This window comes from Lytechinus pictus, chromosome 5 (assembly GCF_037042905.1).
Source record: "Lytechinus pictus isolate F3 Inbred chromosome 5, Lp3.0, whole genome shotgun sequence".
NCBI classification, from domain to species: domain Eukaryota; kingdom Metazoa; phylum Echinodermata; class Echinoidea; order Temnopleuroida; family Toxopneustidae; genus Lytechinus; species Lytechinus pictus.
In genome coordinates, this window is record NC_087249.1 from 32,556,968 (window position 1) to 32,576,022 (window position 19,055).

At 37.1% G+C, this 19,055-nt stretch overlaps 2 protein-coding genes across 2 annotated transcripts in view; both read left to right on the forward strand.

Moving 5' to 3' along the window:
* LOC129262084 (GH3 domain-containing protein-like) overlaps positions 1-7,263 on the forward strand; it is a 30,594-nt gene extending 23,331 nt beyond the window's left edge. The window contains exons 8-10 of the mRNA XM_054900123.2: positions 1,822-4,783; positions 5,913-6,105; positions 6,446-7,263. Of these exons, the coding sequence (XP_054756098.2) occupies positions 1,822-2,040 (219 nt within the window). The 3' untranslated portion in view covers positions 2,041-4,783; positions 5,913-6,105; positions 6,446-7,263. The remainder of the gene's footprint in view (positions 1-1,821; positions 4,784-5,912; positions 6,106-6,445) is intronic.
* A 10,955-nt stretch (positions 7,264-18,218) lies between these two features.
* The window catches only part of LOC129262082 (zinc finger protein 410-like), a 31,023-nt gene continuing 30,186 nt past the window's right edge, over positions 18,219-19,055 (forward strand). The window contains exon 1 of the mRNA XM_054900122.2: positions 18,219-18,800. The gene's annotated coding sequence lies outside the window, so the exon portion shown is untranslated. The remainder of the gene's footprint in view (positions 18,801-19,055) is intronic.

Genomic DNA, 19,055 nt, shown 5'->3' on the forward strand with positions numbered 1-19,055 from the left:
AGAGAGGGAAGCAGACAGGTTAGGGTAGAGGGAGAGTGGTTGTAGAAGGGGGATAGGATGGAGAGTGGTAAGAAGAGAGGGAAGCAGACATGGTGGGGTAGAGGGAGAGTGGTTGTAGAAGGGGGATAGGATGGAGAGTGGTAAGAAGAGAGGGAAGCAGACAGGTTAGGGTAGAGGGAGGGTGGTTGTAAGAAGGGGGATAGGATGGAGAGTGGTATGAAGAGAGGGAAGCAGACAGGTTAGGGTAGAGGGAGGGTGGTTGTAAGAAGGGGGATAGGATGGAGAGTGGTAAGAAGAGAGGGAAGCAGACAGGTTAGGGTAGAGGGAGGGTGGTTGTAAGAAGGGGGATAGGATGGAGAGTGGTAAGAAGAGAGGGAAGCAGACAGGTTAGGGTAGAGGGAGTGTGGTTGTAGAAGGGGATAGGATGGAGAGTGGTAAAAAGAGAGGGAAGCAGACATGGTGGGGTAGAGGTAGAGAGGTTGTAAGAAGGGGATAGGATGGAGAGTGGTAAGAAGAGAGGGAAGCAGACAGGTTAGGGTAGAGGGAGAGTGGTTGAAGAAGGGGGATAGGATGGAGAGTGGTAAGAAGAGAGGGAAGCAGACAGGGTGGGGTAGAGGAAGGGTGGTTGTAGAAGGGGGATAAGATGGAGAGTGGTAAGAAGAGAGGGAAGCAGACAGGTTAGGGTAGAGGGAGGGTGGTTGTAAGAAGGGGGATAGGATGGAGAGTGGTAAGAAGAGAGGGAAGCAGACAGGTTAGGGTAGAGGGAGGGTGGTTGTAAGAAGGGGGATAGGATGGAGAGTGGTAAGAAGAGAGGGAAGCAGACATGGTGGGGTAGAGGGAGGGTGGTTGTAGAAGGGAGATAGGATGGAGAGTGGTATGAAGAGAGGTAAGTGGTCATGCTAGGGGGATAGAGGAATGAAGAGGAAAGGAGGACAGAAAGAGAGTCGGAGTCGAGTGAAGAGGAGGGGAGGGGAACATGAGAAGTACACTGTAGGTAATTCTGTTAATAGGGTGCCATATTGTGACATGTTTTGCATCCTGTTTGTAAAAGAAACTTTGAAGTTTATGCCATCCAAACCATTAAAAAAACTAGTTCGAAGCCTTATCTAAGGATGAGCCCATAGAACTTTATGTTCACTATTCAGTAGCCAAATGAACTTTCATTAGTTTCATAAAAATTCTAATGGTCTCAATAGGTAATTATCCTTATGTAACTTAAGGGGACACCATGAAATGTCACAACTTAGCCCTGTAATTTATGGAATCGCCCAAGTACATGTGTGAGGGATATGCACAGACATTGTGCACAGAGGAAAGCGGCAACCAATACAGATGATGAAGCAAGATGCATAGGAGATTCAGGATGGATATTGTCAAAGAGAAAGAGTGATATTTATATGGACTTGGATAAGACAGATTATTTATTGTTAAGCATATAACAAGGGTTGTGGTATCAGAAATAATTCTTAAAATATAAGTACTAATTATTGATTTGTTGATAAGTTTAATCAAAAAGAAATTACCAAGAACTTTCCTCTTTTTTACAAAACACATGCACACTTTGCAAAGGATATCCTTATCATGTCTGGTTAGAATATTAATTTCTAACTTGGGGAAATAAGTCATATGAAAACGACATAAAATCCATCCTCATATAATATGTCTGTACAGCGTGTAGAAACGCTCCGATGTATAAAGGCAGATTATTATTATTATTATTATTTATATTGTTGTTGTTGTAATAATATGTATTATGTAATTATGATATAATATAATAACATAAATATAATTTGTTTCTATGTCTCAATTTTCTCTTAATAGCTGGATAAGAACTTGCGGGAAGCTTCTTTTGTCTACGACTCCTTCAGAGAAAAGGGCAGCATTGGTCCTATCAAGGTCCATTTGGTCAAACCAGGGACATTCAGGAAGTTAAGAGAACATCTACTGACCAACACACAAGCCTCCATCAACCAAGTTAAGATTCCAAGAGTCCTGAAGGTTGACCAGTCAGCTGGTGTTCTGATGGCAGGCATAATCTAGGGCAAAGAAAAAGTACTCTTGTGGTTTGCATAAACCTGGCTTACACTTTGCGATTCATTGCGTTCCGAATTTCAAAGAAATTGTGATAACACTTTATATGGACATTCCAGCTGATAAAATCTTACGGATTAGAGTTCAGAATAGTGGTAGGACTACTGAAATCGAAATTCAGTCCAGTTTGAGGCTCCCTGAATGAATAAAAACAAATTCAATTCCAAGTCGTAATGACGTCATCATCGGCTGCGACTTGAAGCCGATTTGGACTTTACTCGGACCACAGGGCTTGCCGCAAAGTAAAAATATGATTTTAGTATTTCTTACATCATGCCAAACTTTAAATAAAATTATTCTACTTCTTGCAACTTTCATATTTAATGCGAAACGTGATTTCTTGAAAAAGCGTATTGGATCGGATCGCACAGAGTGAGACGGGCTTAACATATGTAACCTATTTGTGTATGATGAATGATGCAATTAATATTTCAATTTATATCAGTTGTAAGTCTTTGGCAAATCATGTACATGTAATTCAAAGAAAAATATATCTCCTTTTAAAGACAATTTACCTGATAAACATGCAATTAATATTTTGATTCAGGATATTGCAATCATGTACTTTAAAGAGCAATGCATCCCCTTCTTTTATAAGGCATATATACAGTAGTTCCTATTAGGTTAGCCTGAACAGAAAGCCAAATTTAGCAGCTGCTTTTAGCAAGCAGGAATCTTGGTCAAGGTTTTTCTCTTCCAATCCACTAACATCTGCGTAGACAGTAGGAAACACAATAGGGGTTTAGGAAAGATCCTGTGTAATCCCATATTCAGCACAACATAACACGTGGTGAAACCATGGACGGGAATTCGTTTAAAGTGATTGGTTAACATTGGTTTGACTTTTAACAAATCTGAGCTAGAAGGTCACACTTGTCACCTGTGTCTGTGATATTTTACAAAAATGAAGCCCAGAAAAAATTGTGTTCGAAAATAATTATTTAGTGCTTCAAAAATTGAAATATAAAGTGACCGAAAACACCATCGTAATTTTGTCCCATACACTTATGTGTACTATTTAGGCGTCTATAAGACGCCTATTTACAAAATCGGGGTTTGTCTTGTAGTTTTAGCTTTTCATTCTCAATAATGGTTGTTTTCAGGGTTTATTAGTTCTAATACATGCACTTGTACACATGTTTCATCTTGGTTTGAGAATTTTTTTAATCGGCTGCTCACAAAGTTAAACAATACCTTTAAGAGCATTACAAGAAAGGGTCAGCATTTTGGATGTACTTGAGCATTTTTATTAGGAGCTTTGTCTGATTTCTGTGTGACCTCACCTCACATGGTCTAATCCTGTTTGTCTACTAACAGTTCCTCTATTAATCATTTTGGCTAATTGCCATTTAGCCCTTTTTATTGTACTGTTTTGTCTATCTTCCAGTTGGGCTATACCAATTTCATCCAATAACTTGGTCTAACATCACTCAGTTTAAATGATGTAATGAAATAGTTATGAATCAACTTTTCATTTGACAAAGTGCAAACTGATAAGTAGACCAAGTGAAAATTAGACCATCTGGTCATTAGACTAAATGATTGTTACACTGAGTATTAGACCAAGTGGTAGTTGGACAAAACGAGGAGGGGGGGTTCATGATTTTTTGGCTTGAATTTTACTTCTTTTTTCAAGCTCTTGTCACAGTAGTAAAAGCCTTTGCTAGGAATTGGAAATACGCTTTGCTATGTTGATCCTTCAGCTTCTTCTGCATATTTTGCAGGCGTTGTCTTTGCTCCCTTATTTCCTTACTTTGGGTACTTGTTATTCTTGTATTGGAATTTGTTATCCTTCAGGGGTGGTATTCTGAAAACGTTCTTATCTTTGTCCTTATCTTTGTTCTTATCTCAATGAGATAAGAAGACGCTAAAATCATTGCAAATCGGTATTCTGAAAATCTTCTTAACGCGTTCTTATCTCTAGCTTCTGTAAGGACTGCCTTCTTCTTATCTTCAACACGCCCATTTTTAGGATATTACCAATCAAAATGCACTTTATATTGGCAGTTTAACCAATAAAAGCGCTTCTTATATCAAGAGAATATATGCGCACTGTGCGTATATTAATTACTTAGCGTAATTGTATAATTGCGCGAGATATATACGCTAATATAATACTACCAAGATTATTCTTATTTATTAACACGTGTACACGTGCTCAAAAATAAATTCATCACACGACATCCATATATTCTATCAATCATGGACAAGCACAGAAATAAGAACTTCAGCATCGAAGAAGTCATGGTTTTGGTTTCAGAGGTGGTGGCCAGGAAGGAGATAATCGTCGGGGCCATTTCATCAACCATCACCAACGCCATGAAAACTAGGGTGTGGGATTGCATAAGCGAGAAAGGGAGGCGGAGGTCAGCGGACGAAGTCAGATAAAAGTTCGCCGTTGAAAAGAGTAAAGTTAAGAAGAAGGCAGCGGAAATCAAGCGGTCATCAAGAGCTACAGGAGGTGGACCTGCTCTCCCCCCTCTAACTGAGTGGGAGGAGGTCCTGAGGGATTTTATTGGAGAGGAGGGAATCTCTGGATGTGCGAGTGACGCCCTCGAGACCTCCGTCAACTCAACCAACTCAACGGCAACTATTACACCGGCTGTCGAGATTGAATCAGAGAAGGACGCACTTCTCACCTTGGCATCAATGGCAAATGGATGTCAAAAGATCGCCGTAGATGTTTCTGATGGTAAGCGCAAATAATTGATTGTTGTATTTTGTCACTACAGAACAGTTATAAAAATTGATAACTATGCAAACCAATGATAAATAAATGAATGATTAATATGAATGATAGTTCAACTTAAAACGATCAAAGATAAAAATAAAAGATAAAAAAAACGATCAAACCTAAAAAGTATAGGCATATATCATTATCGATAAAGTAGGGTTCTTGAAATTGATTTCTCATTCTTCATTTCTTTGTATCTGTCCCTCCTGAAATTATAGTTCGAGGGTTATTTCTGATCAAGTAAATTCAAAGAATAGTGAGATAAATATCTGTTTGAAGGCAGTACCCTAAATGTATACCCAGTTGTTGTATGTCCGGAGTCTCCGGACAGGTTGTGTGTCCGGACGATCAAATTGGAAAGTCGTTTGGAAAAATTTAAAAGCGAAGTATAATCAAGTTTTATAGCAAAATGTTAGGAAATATTATAGAGAACAAATCGAAGATGATTACAACTATTGAATTCATATTTTTAGTGTAATCTAAAGACAGAAAAAAGAAGGTTTCAAAAATATAAAGTGACATCCGACCCCCGGCCTATCCTACGTTACGTACTATACATTCTCAGAAGTTTTATCAGTTCATGTTAGATGAATTTATATGTTCTCCTTTTATGGTCTACATTATGATTATTGACATCCCATTTTATGTAAACACAATATTGGTTTTTATGATTATTATACTATATAGGCCCTATATTGTATTATTATTCAACTTGAATTCAAATGATAAGGATGAAAAATCCACCATAATAGGTCGAATTCTTCAGCAGTATTAAAGTGTAAACATATAGAAAATGCATTTCTTTCTTCTTTCTTCTTTTGATGTAAAAAGTAAGTTGTGACCTCCAGAGCAGAACGAATTGAATTATGTTAAATTCATTGTAATGGTAGTATTATTTCTTAAGAACACAAGAACATTACACCCGGATACACTGCATTAGATACATTGAATTGATTATTTTAATGATTATTCTCTCAAAGACCAAGGAAATTCATAAAAAGTAAAGTTAAATACGTTATATTCGTAATATTTTCAATAACTATCCATAAGTATCTGACAGAAAGGTATTTTTTCCAACTTTTAATAGATGTAACTCAACTTGACACACCACAGTCTCGGCGCAAGAGAAGGCGAAGCAGTGATGAATTTGCTGACGTCTGGGACCGGTGGTTAAGGTTAGAGGAAGAGCGGATAACCGTTGAGAAGGAGAGACTTGAGGTTGAGAAGGAACGTCTGCGGCTCGAACAGCGGAGATTCGATCGCGAAGACGAGATAATCAGGTTTGCTTGAAATCCATTCCTAATTCATTTTATAGGAATTTCAAACAGTATGAACTAAACGTGCAAACATTTGTAAAATAAAATAATGAAAACTCAAAACAGTTTAAACTTCTTTTTATCATCAAAATTAATGAATAATCAAACTAAATTGAGCCTTAATGTTACTCGTAGTTGCACTCAATCATTTCTTGTGAAGGTATACTTCATAAGGTACATACAGCTAAAGATTACATTACCAGAAAGATATTCTTGAATTATTATTATCTTATTTTTTACTATACTTGATATACAATTACCTTAACGGCACTTTATATTCTTCTTTTTCATTTTCTCCTTCCAGATCACAATGGGAATCACAGTCATCTTTTGTTGACCTGAGATGAAGTCTCGAGAGGAATGCCGCCGTATACTCACTGCTGCTTATGAGGATGCATCGTACTTGTTTAATAATCGCTATACCAAATTTATAGCACAATAAAATATTGTCTGAATACAAAAACATACTATTTCGTAGTGTATTTGTATGCTCGTCAAATATTGAGAAATTGGAATATCGTCTCTCATAAAATTCCCTTTTTGCTATTGCATAAACCGTATGAATTAACCAAATGTTCATATGGAAACGAGAACCAAATAACTGGTAAAGACGAAAAAAGGCCAAATCGGTCACGATAATCAAATCATTCACTGTGTGAACCAAGTTCGAATGATATCGTTCCTGACATCAATTCCTCCTCGATCACGATTGTTCACTGCTACGTCTTGGCCTACCCCTGGTTGATTAGGGTCATTTGCAAGCTGAACTACGTCATCCGGGAGGGGGATGCGTCTTTGCAGACAAATATTGTGCAGGACACAACAGTTCATGATGATTTTACAGGTGAAAGAGAATATAAAGATGATACATTTTATTTCAAAATACCACTCAAAAGGTATTTTCAAGAACTTCGAGTTGTCAAAATATTTTTTCCCAACATGAAAGAAAATATTAGCTCTGAAAGATCAACATTCATATTCCCCAAGTAAGCGTACTACCACCCCCCCCCCAAAAAAAAAAAAAGTTTTTATCAAACAAGCAAGAGGAAATTCTCGTATCAAAATTTCACAAACTCAGTCTTTCTTCTGGGCATCTGGGGCACAGTAATAAAGCAAAATTGCAAGAAAGAAAGAAAGAAAGAAAAAGAAAGACAGAAAGAAAGAAAGAAAGAAAGAGAGAAAGAAAGAAAGAAAGAAAGAAAGAAAGAAAGAAAGAAAGAGAGAAAAAGAAAAAAAAGAAAGAGAAAAAGAGAAAGACAGAAAGAAAGAAAGGAATAGAAGAAGAAAGAAAGGGGAAAAGAAAGATGGAATTAAAAAAGAATGAAAAAGAAGGTTGAAAAAAGGAAGAAAATGATACAAAAATTAAAGCATTAAAAAGAATAAAAGTGGAAAGAAAGTGAAGAGAGAATAAAGAAAGTAAGCAAAGTGGTGAAATAAAAAGAAATAAGAAAACAAAGAATGGAAGAAATGAAGGAAAAAAGAAAGAGTGAGAGAGAGGAAAGAAATAAATACAAAAGAAGCCAAAATGAATAAGGAAATAAAGCATGAATTAAGAAAAATGCAAAGTAAGCATTTCATGAAAGGAATTGTCAGACATTTTAACCAACAAGTCCCATTTTATCCAACAGTTGCAATAGAAATAGTGCTTCTGATACAATCGAAACCAAGGATAATTATCAGATCGATCTGACAGCCTGTAGGACAAAAGTATCGATGAAACCATGGAGCTATTAGAGATAATAGCTAATAGCTCCATGATGAAACGCTACCCGGTTGGCATATCATTTACCTTTCAACAGGGTAGGATAGGATTCCTCCAGTGTTATCAAGGCAGCGAAATCTCGACTTCAATAATCCAAAAGCTCGTTCAACGCAAACACGAGTCTTGCAAAGCCTTTGTGTTAAATCGTTCCTCTTCTGGAGTGCGTGGTCTCAATATAGGCGTCAAAAGCCAAGGTTGGAGGGGGTAGCCACTATCACCTATAAAAAAGTTATATTGAGGCTCCATTAATCTATTTGTAGAATACAATGTCTAGCAGGGGGGGCGGAACCGGGGGTAGGGGACACTATCCCCCTCCTCCCCCCCCCCCCCTGAAAAAAACCCAAAATACATTCCGCCGTCCCTGATGTCTAGTAGTATTTAGTACATTCCTTTATATTCTTCTAATGAAGGGAAGAGATGAGAAGAAAATCATGATAATGTAAGCAACGCATCAAACGGGAGAGAGACAGAGGAGGACGAAAGGGGGAGGCATGCACATCATACATGGAGGGGAATTTGATATATAGCGCCATAAATTGAACAAAATAATAAATGCCCCTTTAACTTAGTCTTTTTGTCCTTTCATTTCTTTTCTAAAGTGTCTTGACTGTGTCACATTTTCATTTTTTTCTACTCGAACACTAAAATAAAAAAAAAATTATCAATATAGTTCACTCTTTCAATCAATTAAGATTATACAAATGAATAATAAATAAAATAATAATGAAAAGAAAAATATTTTTGAAACAAGAATGAATGAATGAATGTTGATTAGAAAAATAAATTAAAAAATAAATACATACATACCCAATAGCCAACCAGAAGGCATCATCCCCTCTCTGAACTCGTTGTACAGTCGGCTATTTTGCCAAATGAAAGAATCGTGAGTCGACCCTGGCCATCTGGCACATACGTTCAGGAAATGTAATTGAGCGTCAACAACAGCCTGCACAGTTATTGAATGAAAGTTTTTTCTGTTCACATACAGATGCTCATTGGTGCTTGGAGCTCTAATACCAACATGTGTGCCATCTATACATCCCAGCGTGTTGGGCATATTCGCAATTTCAGCGAATTGAGTTTTTTTAGTTGCTGGTGATCCATACCGCCAAAAGTTAATGAATTCACCCGCTCTCGCAGAGAGAGCATCAGTCACGGCAGCAATTGCCCGACTCTGAGATGATTGTGATATCTGTGTGACGTCTCCAACGACGTTTTGAAATGACCCACTCGCCAAGAATCTTAATGTGGTCGCAACTTGCTGCTTGACTGTCAAGGGACGAGACCCTCCTTGCCGCCTTTGAAAAGGCTCATCTTCTTTTATCAATTCGCAAATTGATGTGAAATCATCGAACCCCATTCTGTAATTTCTTCGAAAAATCTCCTCAGAGAGTTCGTCGATAACCATAAGTCTCTTTCGTACTACCGGTGGTCGTCGAACATCATTTTGGGCAAGGAATATCGCGGCCATCATGAGATATAATAACTACCTAGCTATCTTAAATATTATCCTAAATATCGTGAAAGATAAGAAAGAAAAAAGATAAGAACGTTTTCAGAATACCACTTATCTACATTCTGTTCTTATCTTTTAGCGCGCTTTTGTATTATATGCGCGAGTTGTAAATTTACGCGCTCAGCATTGGATGGAAATCAAGATAAGAACAAAGATAAGAACAAAGATAAGAACGTTTTCAGAATACCAATTTGAGAACGTGATGTAGATAAGAACAAAATTAAGATAAGAACGTTTTCAGAATACCGCCCCAGGTGTTGCCAGGCATTGCTGATGACGCTGCCCTTCATTGGCCAGAGGGGGGGGGGGCAGAGCCAGTGGGTTTTCCTCCAGACCTGTGAGCTCTTTCCGTGCCCAAGTCTTCAATTATCTGGAGCTGTGACTGTGCAAAATTTTTAATCAGATGTTGGCAGTCTCCTTGCCTTTCATTTACATTCTGTATCTCTGTTGTGTTTATCGCAATTCTAGTGAGGGCAGTGTTATTAATTTAACTAGCCTCTGTAGTTTTGGGGCTTAATCGCTTGACTAGCACTACGCAATCGTCTGCCACAGAAGTCATGGTGAAAGCAATAATAAAACAATGGGAAATGACTAACCAGAAACCAATATGGAAATATTAGCCAGAAATATAAGTTACACAATTACAAATTCTCAGACTGTTCCAATTTGTATTGTTTAATGAGAGAGAGAGAAAAGAAAAGAAAAAAAATGGAGAAAGACAAACCAACATATATGCATGTATAATAACAATAATCTGAGAGCATCGTCCTGATAACGCGAGGGTCATGAGTTCCGTCTAACCAGGCCCCTCTTCCCACCAACAGTCTCACCATCATATGCATATTAAAATTGTCATTCGTTGGCATACTAGTACTGTTTCCATGGTTACAAGCACATGAACACTGTTTTTCGTTAACACTACCAATGTGTCCCTTTGATTTCTTCTTGATTAATTATTTCTTCACTCTTGTACTTGTGCATCTGCTGTTGACTTGCAGGAAATACACTGTAGTAAAATGTCCAGTTTTACTACATTTGTTACGTTGCCCTTTCCTGGCTTGGCAACTGTCATCTTTTGCAAAGTGGTCCATTTTCCTGTATCGGTAGTGTGATGACTTCCTGTCTGGCTTGATGACCGACCACTCGTAGCATGTTGCGACCGACCTCCAGCCTGAATAGTTTGGACCTCTGCTGATACTCTATCAATACGATCCATAATGTGTTGGCTCTGCATCTGAGTAGCTTTGAATGTAGATGCTACTTCTCAATTCCGGTAGAGAGACAAACCTGCACCTCTTTCCAATATCTTAGCTCTGAGTTTATGAGAGCTTCATTTTTTCACGACCTGATCCCTGATTTATTCATCGGAATCATGAAATTCACACAACATTGCTTGCTGTCTGAGTCTTGCAATAAACTCATCCATAGTTTCATTGACATCCCGCTTCAGATGTCAAAAGCAAAGCCTTTCACACGGCACATTTACCTGTCTCTTGAAATGTTTATTGATTGTTGCCTTTGCTTGTAATTCTAACATGAAGAAGATGTCTTGCAAAGCCGGCCCAGCGCTGAGCAACAACAGAGATCTCGTCTGCCCTACATCAGTTGCTCCTTTCCCTGCAGCTGCAATGTTCAGCTCGAAACCATGCATTCGTTCCCATGTGGGTCAAATTGCAGCACTGGGGCAATTTCATGATTTTTTTTTTTAATGATTTTTTTCACAGTTGTCTTCTTTTCCTAGCCTGGCTTCCACGTCTCATCCCCAAATGAAGCGATGACACTCTACACAATATTCAAGATCGGGTCCAATTCACATTTGTGGGTTCACATGCCTTCATTAGCCAGATATTACACCAGTCACAAATCCATAATCACTTTAACGACTTAATGTTTTTCCAGCCTCTCCTCAAAGCCCTTACAATAAATTATATTCGTCCAGTAGGTCAAGACACTACAGATGCACTTGAAGAAAAGCAATGATATTGTTATATGCTGCCCTCTTTAATTATTCCTCTTCGCTTTTTATGAAATTTTATTCTGCAATCATGAAAAATAGAATTTGTTTCTGCTATTTCAGGCTGGAGATAGACATGAAGCATCCAAATTCTTCTTTGCAGCTTTTCTGATTGATCTACTGTGTCAAGAAGTTTGATCTCTATAGTTTTTTAGGTGTATTTAAAATTATAATCAGTCATTTGAAATTAACAACAAAAACGTATATGAGCATTCAAAATACTAAATTTAAAAGTAATGAAATTTTCATAATCTGTATGAGTGATGCATTGAAAAGTTATAACTCCCTGCCTTGTATTGTAGGTCGATATCAGTGTGTGAAACGTTAAGTTAATAATGTAATTATTAATTATCAATTCAAGAGTAATAAAGAATTTGTATGACTTCTGTACTAGGTCACTGTAGTGTGTTCTATATGGTTTATTCGGTTTCAAACCGTATGTGTTCTTTTCATTTGATATGGATTTTTTTTTTTTTTTTTTTTTTAATATATAAAGTTTCAGGAAGGAAAGGAGCATCCGAATTCTTCAGTTTCTTCTGTTACTTTGTTCAGTAGCAGTAATAAACTTTGCATAATCTGTATGTGCCTTCAAAAACTATATATGTATTGCAGGTGGATATCAGTTTGTGAAATGAAAAAGTAATCATGTAATTGTTTTAAATTTGAGAATGATATAGTTACTGTATGATCCTTTTTACTAGGTCACTGTAGTGTGTTTTATTTATAATTTATTCAGTCTCAGACCCTATATGTGTTTTTTTTTTCATTTTATAATAATCATCTACTTTTGTTATATTTCAATTTTCAAGACGGAAAGAAGTATCCAAATTCTTGATTTCATTTTCGTTTGTTGCAGCTCTACTTGATAATGTATTGTATCCATAAGCTTGTTTTGAGGTGTATTTGTAATTATGACCAGTCATTTGAAATTAAAAAAAAATCATGTTATATGAATATCGAAAATACTGTAAATATTTAAGAATAATAAACTTTGCATAATCAGTATGTGTGACATATTGAAAAGTTTTAACTCCCTGCCTTGCAAAAATTATGTATTGCAGGTGAATATCAGTGTGTGAAATGTAAAATTAATCATTTGATAATTGTTAATTTGAAAAAAATATAGAAACTGTATGATACTTACTAAGTCTCTATATAGGTCACTGTAGTGTTTTCTATTTATGAGTCATTCAGTCTCAGACCCTATTTTTGTCCTCATCATTTGATATGAAATATCAAATTTGTTATATTTTGCAAATAAATACATTAAATAATGTGGATATGCCATGATCTCATATCTATGTAAATGGAATTAATATCCTGTTTAACCCTATCTAGGCCGGAGGCTCCCCGCCCCCCTCAACGATTCGCGCAATATATTTTTACCACATTGCTCGTTGACTTTTTATTTTCAAGTCTTGTGCAACATTTGAGACCAATTTTGCAACGCCTGTGTACGCGGTTCCGAAATTACACAACATTTTGTAAGTGAATGTCATGACAAAAGTTTTCTCAAAAACTTGATTTCGTGTACAAAGTCAATGCAAATTGTGTTTCAACTAAAAATCATAAATGTATGCATTATTTTTAGTTATGCTGGTCTAAATGGATTTGATTTATGCTGTTTATGATCTCAAAAGAGTCCCCGACAAAGTTTATTGAAAAACAATTAAAAACTAGAGATCTCCCACCCCCCTACCCCTTTGGCCATATGAACTCCCAAAATAACCCGGCCTAGATAGGGTTAATCCTGTTTCTTTCTGCGTTTCTGCTACTGCTAGGTCTCTTCAAGTTTCAGTTTATATCAGGAACAAAGGGGAAATTGATAAGATTTGTAAGAAAAGAACAGAGGGGATCAATTATTAAAGAAATGTATGAAATGAAAAGGAGAAGAAATTGGTGAGCTCCAGTAAAGAAAAAGTGTTGGCCGATTTTGGGAATGGGGGTCATGAAGTTGAAATAAATACTTGGCACAGATTCCCATTTAAAAAAAAAGATTGGCACAGATTCCCATTAAAAAAAAAAGCAAATGTGATTTCTATTATTCCTATTTTTTGTTCAAAGCATAAAAAACTAATTGCTCCGAAATCCAGATCCAGAGCTCATAGGAAAATAAAATAATAGGTCAACACCAAATGCTTTTATTGACCACACATTACCCTGTAAAATCAAATGAAAAATAATTTGTACGATTCATCACCTAGGTTTGTATTTTGGGACCTTGGAGAGAAGGAGAGAGGAAGGAGAAGTGTTACAGAGGGGGGGGGGGTGGGTGAGAGTGAAGGTAGAGAGAGGACAGGGAGAGAGCGAAAAAGGGAGAATAGAGAGTAAGGAATGGATATTACAGATTTCAATAAGCCTTATATGTCATTTCTTTTTCGAGTCTTTTATATGTATGGGACGCCTTCACTACTATATAATCAGTTGGAGAGGAGATATCATCATACTTTCTCTTTAATCAAACCTTTTGTTGAGGGAATTATACACTATAGAGTTCATGTGTCACTCATTTTTATGGCTTAAATTTGAGAGCGACCGTTATGTCTGCCCTGTGCCAAAAAGAAATCATACATTTTTTTTGGGGGGGCAGGGGATATCACAAATATTTATATTCTGAGAGTTCTAGTTCAAAGCTTGACCAACATTACGAACTATTTTGCGACTTACCGCTTATTTTCTGATCGCGCAAAGATGCAAATGATATCACAAATATTTATATTCTGAGAGTTCTAGTTCAAAGCTTGACCAACATTACGAACTATTTTGCGACTTACCGCTTATTTTCTGATCGCGCAAAGATGCAAATGAATAGTAATAAAGTTAAATCTGATATTCATTTACATTTTTTCAAAAGCACTAATACATACAGTGCTGTCAGCAGCTTTTTTTTCTTCAAGGGGCTACCGTTTGGGGTGGAGGAGACAAATCAATCCATTTTTTTACGACTAGACCTAAACACAGAATATTTGAAAAAAAATAATGTAATAATGAACATGATAGGGCTATGCTCTCGTATCTCATTTAATCAAATATTGCAGCCCCTTTTACTTTTGGCACCCTGGCTATGTCTTGGTCTTTCCCCAGTCCCGGGTATTGAAAAAAGAAAAAAAATCGACCCACTCGGGACCCACACAGTGCCCATTTTTGTTATCTTTTTCAGTTTTGGGCACTTATTTGTCAGTACCCAGGTGAGACCCCTCAGTCCTACCCCGCAAAACCCATCTCGAGGATCTAAATTAATGGTCACAAACTTAGATTTATTATTCAGGGGAATAGTCAAGGTTTATTACGATTCAAGGCTCAAAATTTACTTAACAATATGGAAATATCTATCTTCCCCAAACATCCAAATATTCTCAATATTGTAGAATCTCAAACATAAAATCACAATTAAAAAAGTTCCTATAGACTAGTTACCATATATAAGCTTGTCACAGTAAGACTGAAATTAAATTTGGGGGAAAAGGATGATAATCCCGGATGATAATTAAGGATACATGGTTGTTTCCTCTCTTTTGACCATGAGGGTACGTGGGATAAAATGTTTTAATTTTCACCGATCAAACTATCCCCTCCCCTAGACAAATATACAGGGGCGGAAATCTCTCCCAAAAGGTAGGGGGGACACGGGCGGATCCAGCCTTCGCCAATAGGGGGGGGGGCGGAAATTTGTTTCAGCCATATTTTCCGCGATCGGCAGCTCAAAGATGATTTGTGTTTGTTTCTTTGAAGGGGTAGTCCTCATAAGTCACTTCTTAGCTTTATTCTTATAAATTCATCTATAATATCATAATCCTTATTTATATGATGCGAGCGCGAAGCGCGAGCTAATTTTTGGGAAATTTTATGTATTTTTTCCTAAAATTTGAACATTCTGGGCAATGTTTGTTATCCTGAAAAAAATGTGTATGCAACTTAATAATTACTATAAACGCAAAGCGCGAGCAGAAATGAACTGATGGAAAAGATACCTGTTAAAGACTGCGTGCAGTTAGCATTTAACAATCAAATAATGCGAAGCGCGAGCTGATTTTTTTTTTTACATTTTCACCTAAAGAATGGAAATTCTAAGCACTTTTTGTAACTCAAGCAGAATAGGTATATAAGTAGACAATTGATGCGAGCGCGAAAGCGCGAGCAGAAAATTTCGAGATTTAGTCCTATAGTATTTACTGAACGAAACACTATATTCATGTTTGTAAATCATGAAAAGGATGAGTATTAATAATGCTAGCGCAAAGCGCGAGCAGAAAATTTTCATATACGTTTTGAACTGTTACCTGTTGAAAAGGTACCTGTTAAGGACTGCTTGTACTTAGCCATGAAGGCGTTACATATTTCAACAATGAAAAATGCGAGCGCTAGCGCGAGCTGAAAATTTCTAAAGAAAGAATGGAAAATTTTAATCAATTTTTGTAATCGTGAACAGGATAGCTATATAATTCAACAATTGATGCGAGCGCGAAGCGCGAGCAGAAAAATAATCGAGATTTAGACCTAAAAATGGGCCACTCTGTTCATGTTTTGTAAACAGCCATGCATAGGCTGATCGAGGGCTTTTTACCGTGTTTAAATAAAATATATCAATCAAAATCAATGTTTTGTAAATCATGAAAAGGATGAGTAATAGGGGGTCTTCCTACATTAATAATGCGAACAAAAAGCGCGAGCCGAGAAAAATGTTGATATTATGATCTGAAACTGGATAATGATTTAAATAGAGAACAAGTTGAGTGTTTGAGTAAACATGCGCGGGCGTGTTTCATATTTAGACCTAGAATTAATCTAGGCATTCTAAATACATCTTTAATCATGAAAACCATGAAACTTTGATATTCCGATCTGAAAAAAAAGTAAATTACAGCTTTATATTTCAAGCACTTTGTAGGAAAATTGTAAGGTGGATATGGATCGCACAAAAAAAAAAGAGCTGAAATTTTCATTATTATTACTTTGAGTTTTGACATAGGACCGGGACATCCTTACGACATGTCATGAAAATGATGACTATCTTCCTATTCCTCTCGCTAAGCGCGAGATGAAACAAAAGGGACAATTTAATTATCAAATTAATATCATATTTATTAATGCCTAATGAGGGCGCGAAATCTGATGATATGGCATAAAATCTGGACATTTCACTTTTGTAATTATGAATAGGATGCATCAGTTGATATATTTTTAACCATTAATGGGAGCGCAAATCGCGAGCTAAAATTTTTGATAAACTGTCATGAAAAGGGGATTTTAAGTAGTTTGTTGTATAATCAATATTGAAACATACATAACTCGCCAATCAAAATACCAGCGTGCAGCGCTAGCTGATACGTCTTGACAATCAGACCTGAAAAGGGATATTTTGAAAACTTTATGGAATACACAAAAATAATAGGTACCTGATAAATCAAAATTTGCGAGCACGCAGCGCAAGCAGCAAATGTTGATACAAAATTATTCAGACCATAAAACTGACATTTTTACAGAGCACTTTTTAAAAATCAATTTGTAAATCACACAAAATAATGAAAGTTCGATTTCCGAGGTGAAATATGTTTTGTATATTGACTTCCAAACTTAATATTTGAGCTCCATATTAAACAAGAAATGTCAATCACCTAACAGGCAATGCGAGCGCGAAGCGCGAGCGAAAATTTTATATAGTGGCACGTAAGATTCTTTTTATTTACCAAATCTTCCCCTCATCTTATTTTATGCACTCGCCGTCCTTCTCTTCTTTTCTCCTCTCTTTTCCCTCTTTTTTCCCTTTTCCTTCTTTCTTTCCCTTTTTTTCTTTTTTTGCTCCGCCAATAGGGAGGGAAGGGGGCCCTCGGCCCCCCTGAATCCGCCTATATGGGATCAAGGGGCGGGAAAATTTGACAAGCAAAAAAATCAAGGTTATCATCCCAAAAGTACGGTCATCTCGTCCCAAAATACATGTTTTATTTCGATTTAGAATGATGTATTTCTTACCATCATAAAAGACAAAAAATAGTTGGGGGACATTTGATATTGTGTCCCCCCTACTATTTTTAGTAGGGGGGACGTTGGGATTTCCGCCCATGCAAATATATAAGACCCGCATGCGACCTAATTTTTTAAACCTTGATTTAACGTTTGAAAGAATAATAAAAAGTGCACTGGGGCCCAAAAATGGGAAGAGAGCATTGTGGGGGTTGAAAAAAAAATTTAACAATATATATATATATTTCACTCCCCGGGAACAGTTTGGGAAACGTCCAAGATATAGCTAGGGTCCCCAAAAGTGAAAGCAGGGACAAAAAAGGTTAAGAAATTGAAGCAAAAGATAGATTGCCCACACAATTAATAATATACACGTTATGAGCAACAGTGTATTCTCCCGTTATTTCATTCACCTTAATTTCTTCCTCCTTGTATCTTTATTCGTCTTGTTTCTTCCATCCTCCCTTAGCTTTGTTTTTTTATTTTGTCTGCAATACCTTAATTGCAGCATGGAGCTCAGGGGAAAGTTGTTCGTTCCCGGCCCTTGACGCTCATAATGAAAAAGATGAGGTGACCATGCAAGCATATTTTTATTTTTATACTGGTTATTTCTTACAATTCATTTCTGACATATTTTATGGGAGGTAGATTTCTAAGAGTAAAAAACTCTAACAATACTTAATTAATGGGTGTGGCATTATATTTTGTTTTCTCTGCATTTATAGTACATCTCCGGTACATCTCCCATCGATGTCGATGCTCCGATCTCCCAAAGCCGGGCCTGGGATTTTACTTCAGTACTTCTGTTTAGCATGTTGGGGGTCTAATTGAACTGAGCATGCGCATTGCACAGGCTACGTCGCGATCGCATGCATGAAAACCTATTTGCAAAGCTCGCGCCGTCGAGCTGCGGTAACGAGTAAGCTCCGATCCCCTAGCCGCTGCACGCCCGACTCGCTGGCTGCTGGTGTATGGTGCATGCTAGTATAAAGTAAATAGCTGAGATTGACTAGCCTGACGTTACACGGCAGACGTGTTTAGCACGAAACTGCCACCACAATGCTTGACAATGGCGCGGTTCGAGCTCCCTTTTGACTGGGAATAGGGTTCACTTTCTTGATTACAACTTGGAGACAATTTCAATGTACCTTCTCTGGACTGTAGCCGTAGTTTCGTCTGCAGCACTAACGTTGATTCTGCCATCAAACGATCGATCCGAGTTTGTGAATTTGAAATGTGGATGGGAGCTACCGCTAGACGAAAACGCGACTTATTTTTGAATTGGTTCGCCCGCGTCAGGGGCGGGGATCAAGCTTAGCTTCAGCCCTCAGGCTCAGCAGCCTTGGGTTCAGCTGGAGAAAGAATTGGAACTGAAGTCAGATTCAGAATATCGTCAAGCCAGACCCGTATGTATCTGTTAATGTTATGTTAGTAGTCTTAAGTTTTATACTGGTTGTATACAGAAAAAAAAGGAAACTCAACCTGCACTTTCTTGAGAAAATATAATTCAAATTTCGTCATTATCGTGAAATTGGGAACCAGTTCCTAATCCTAATTTCCACCGGACATTTTTCACGACAAGACATGATGATGATCTACCTACCGAGTATCGGCACTCACACAAGCATTCGAGGTTTAATTGTTGTAGTGAAGTTGTACTA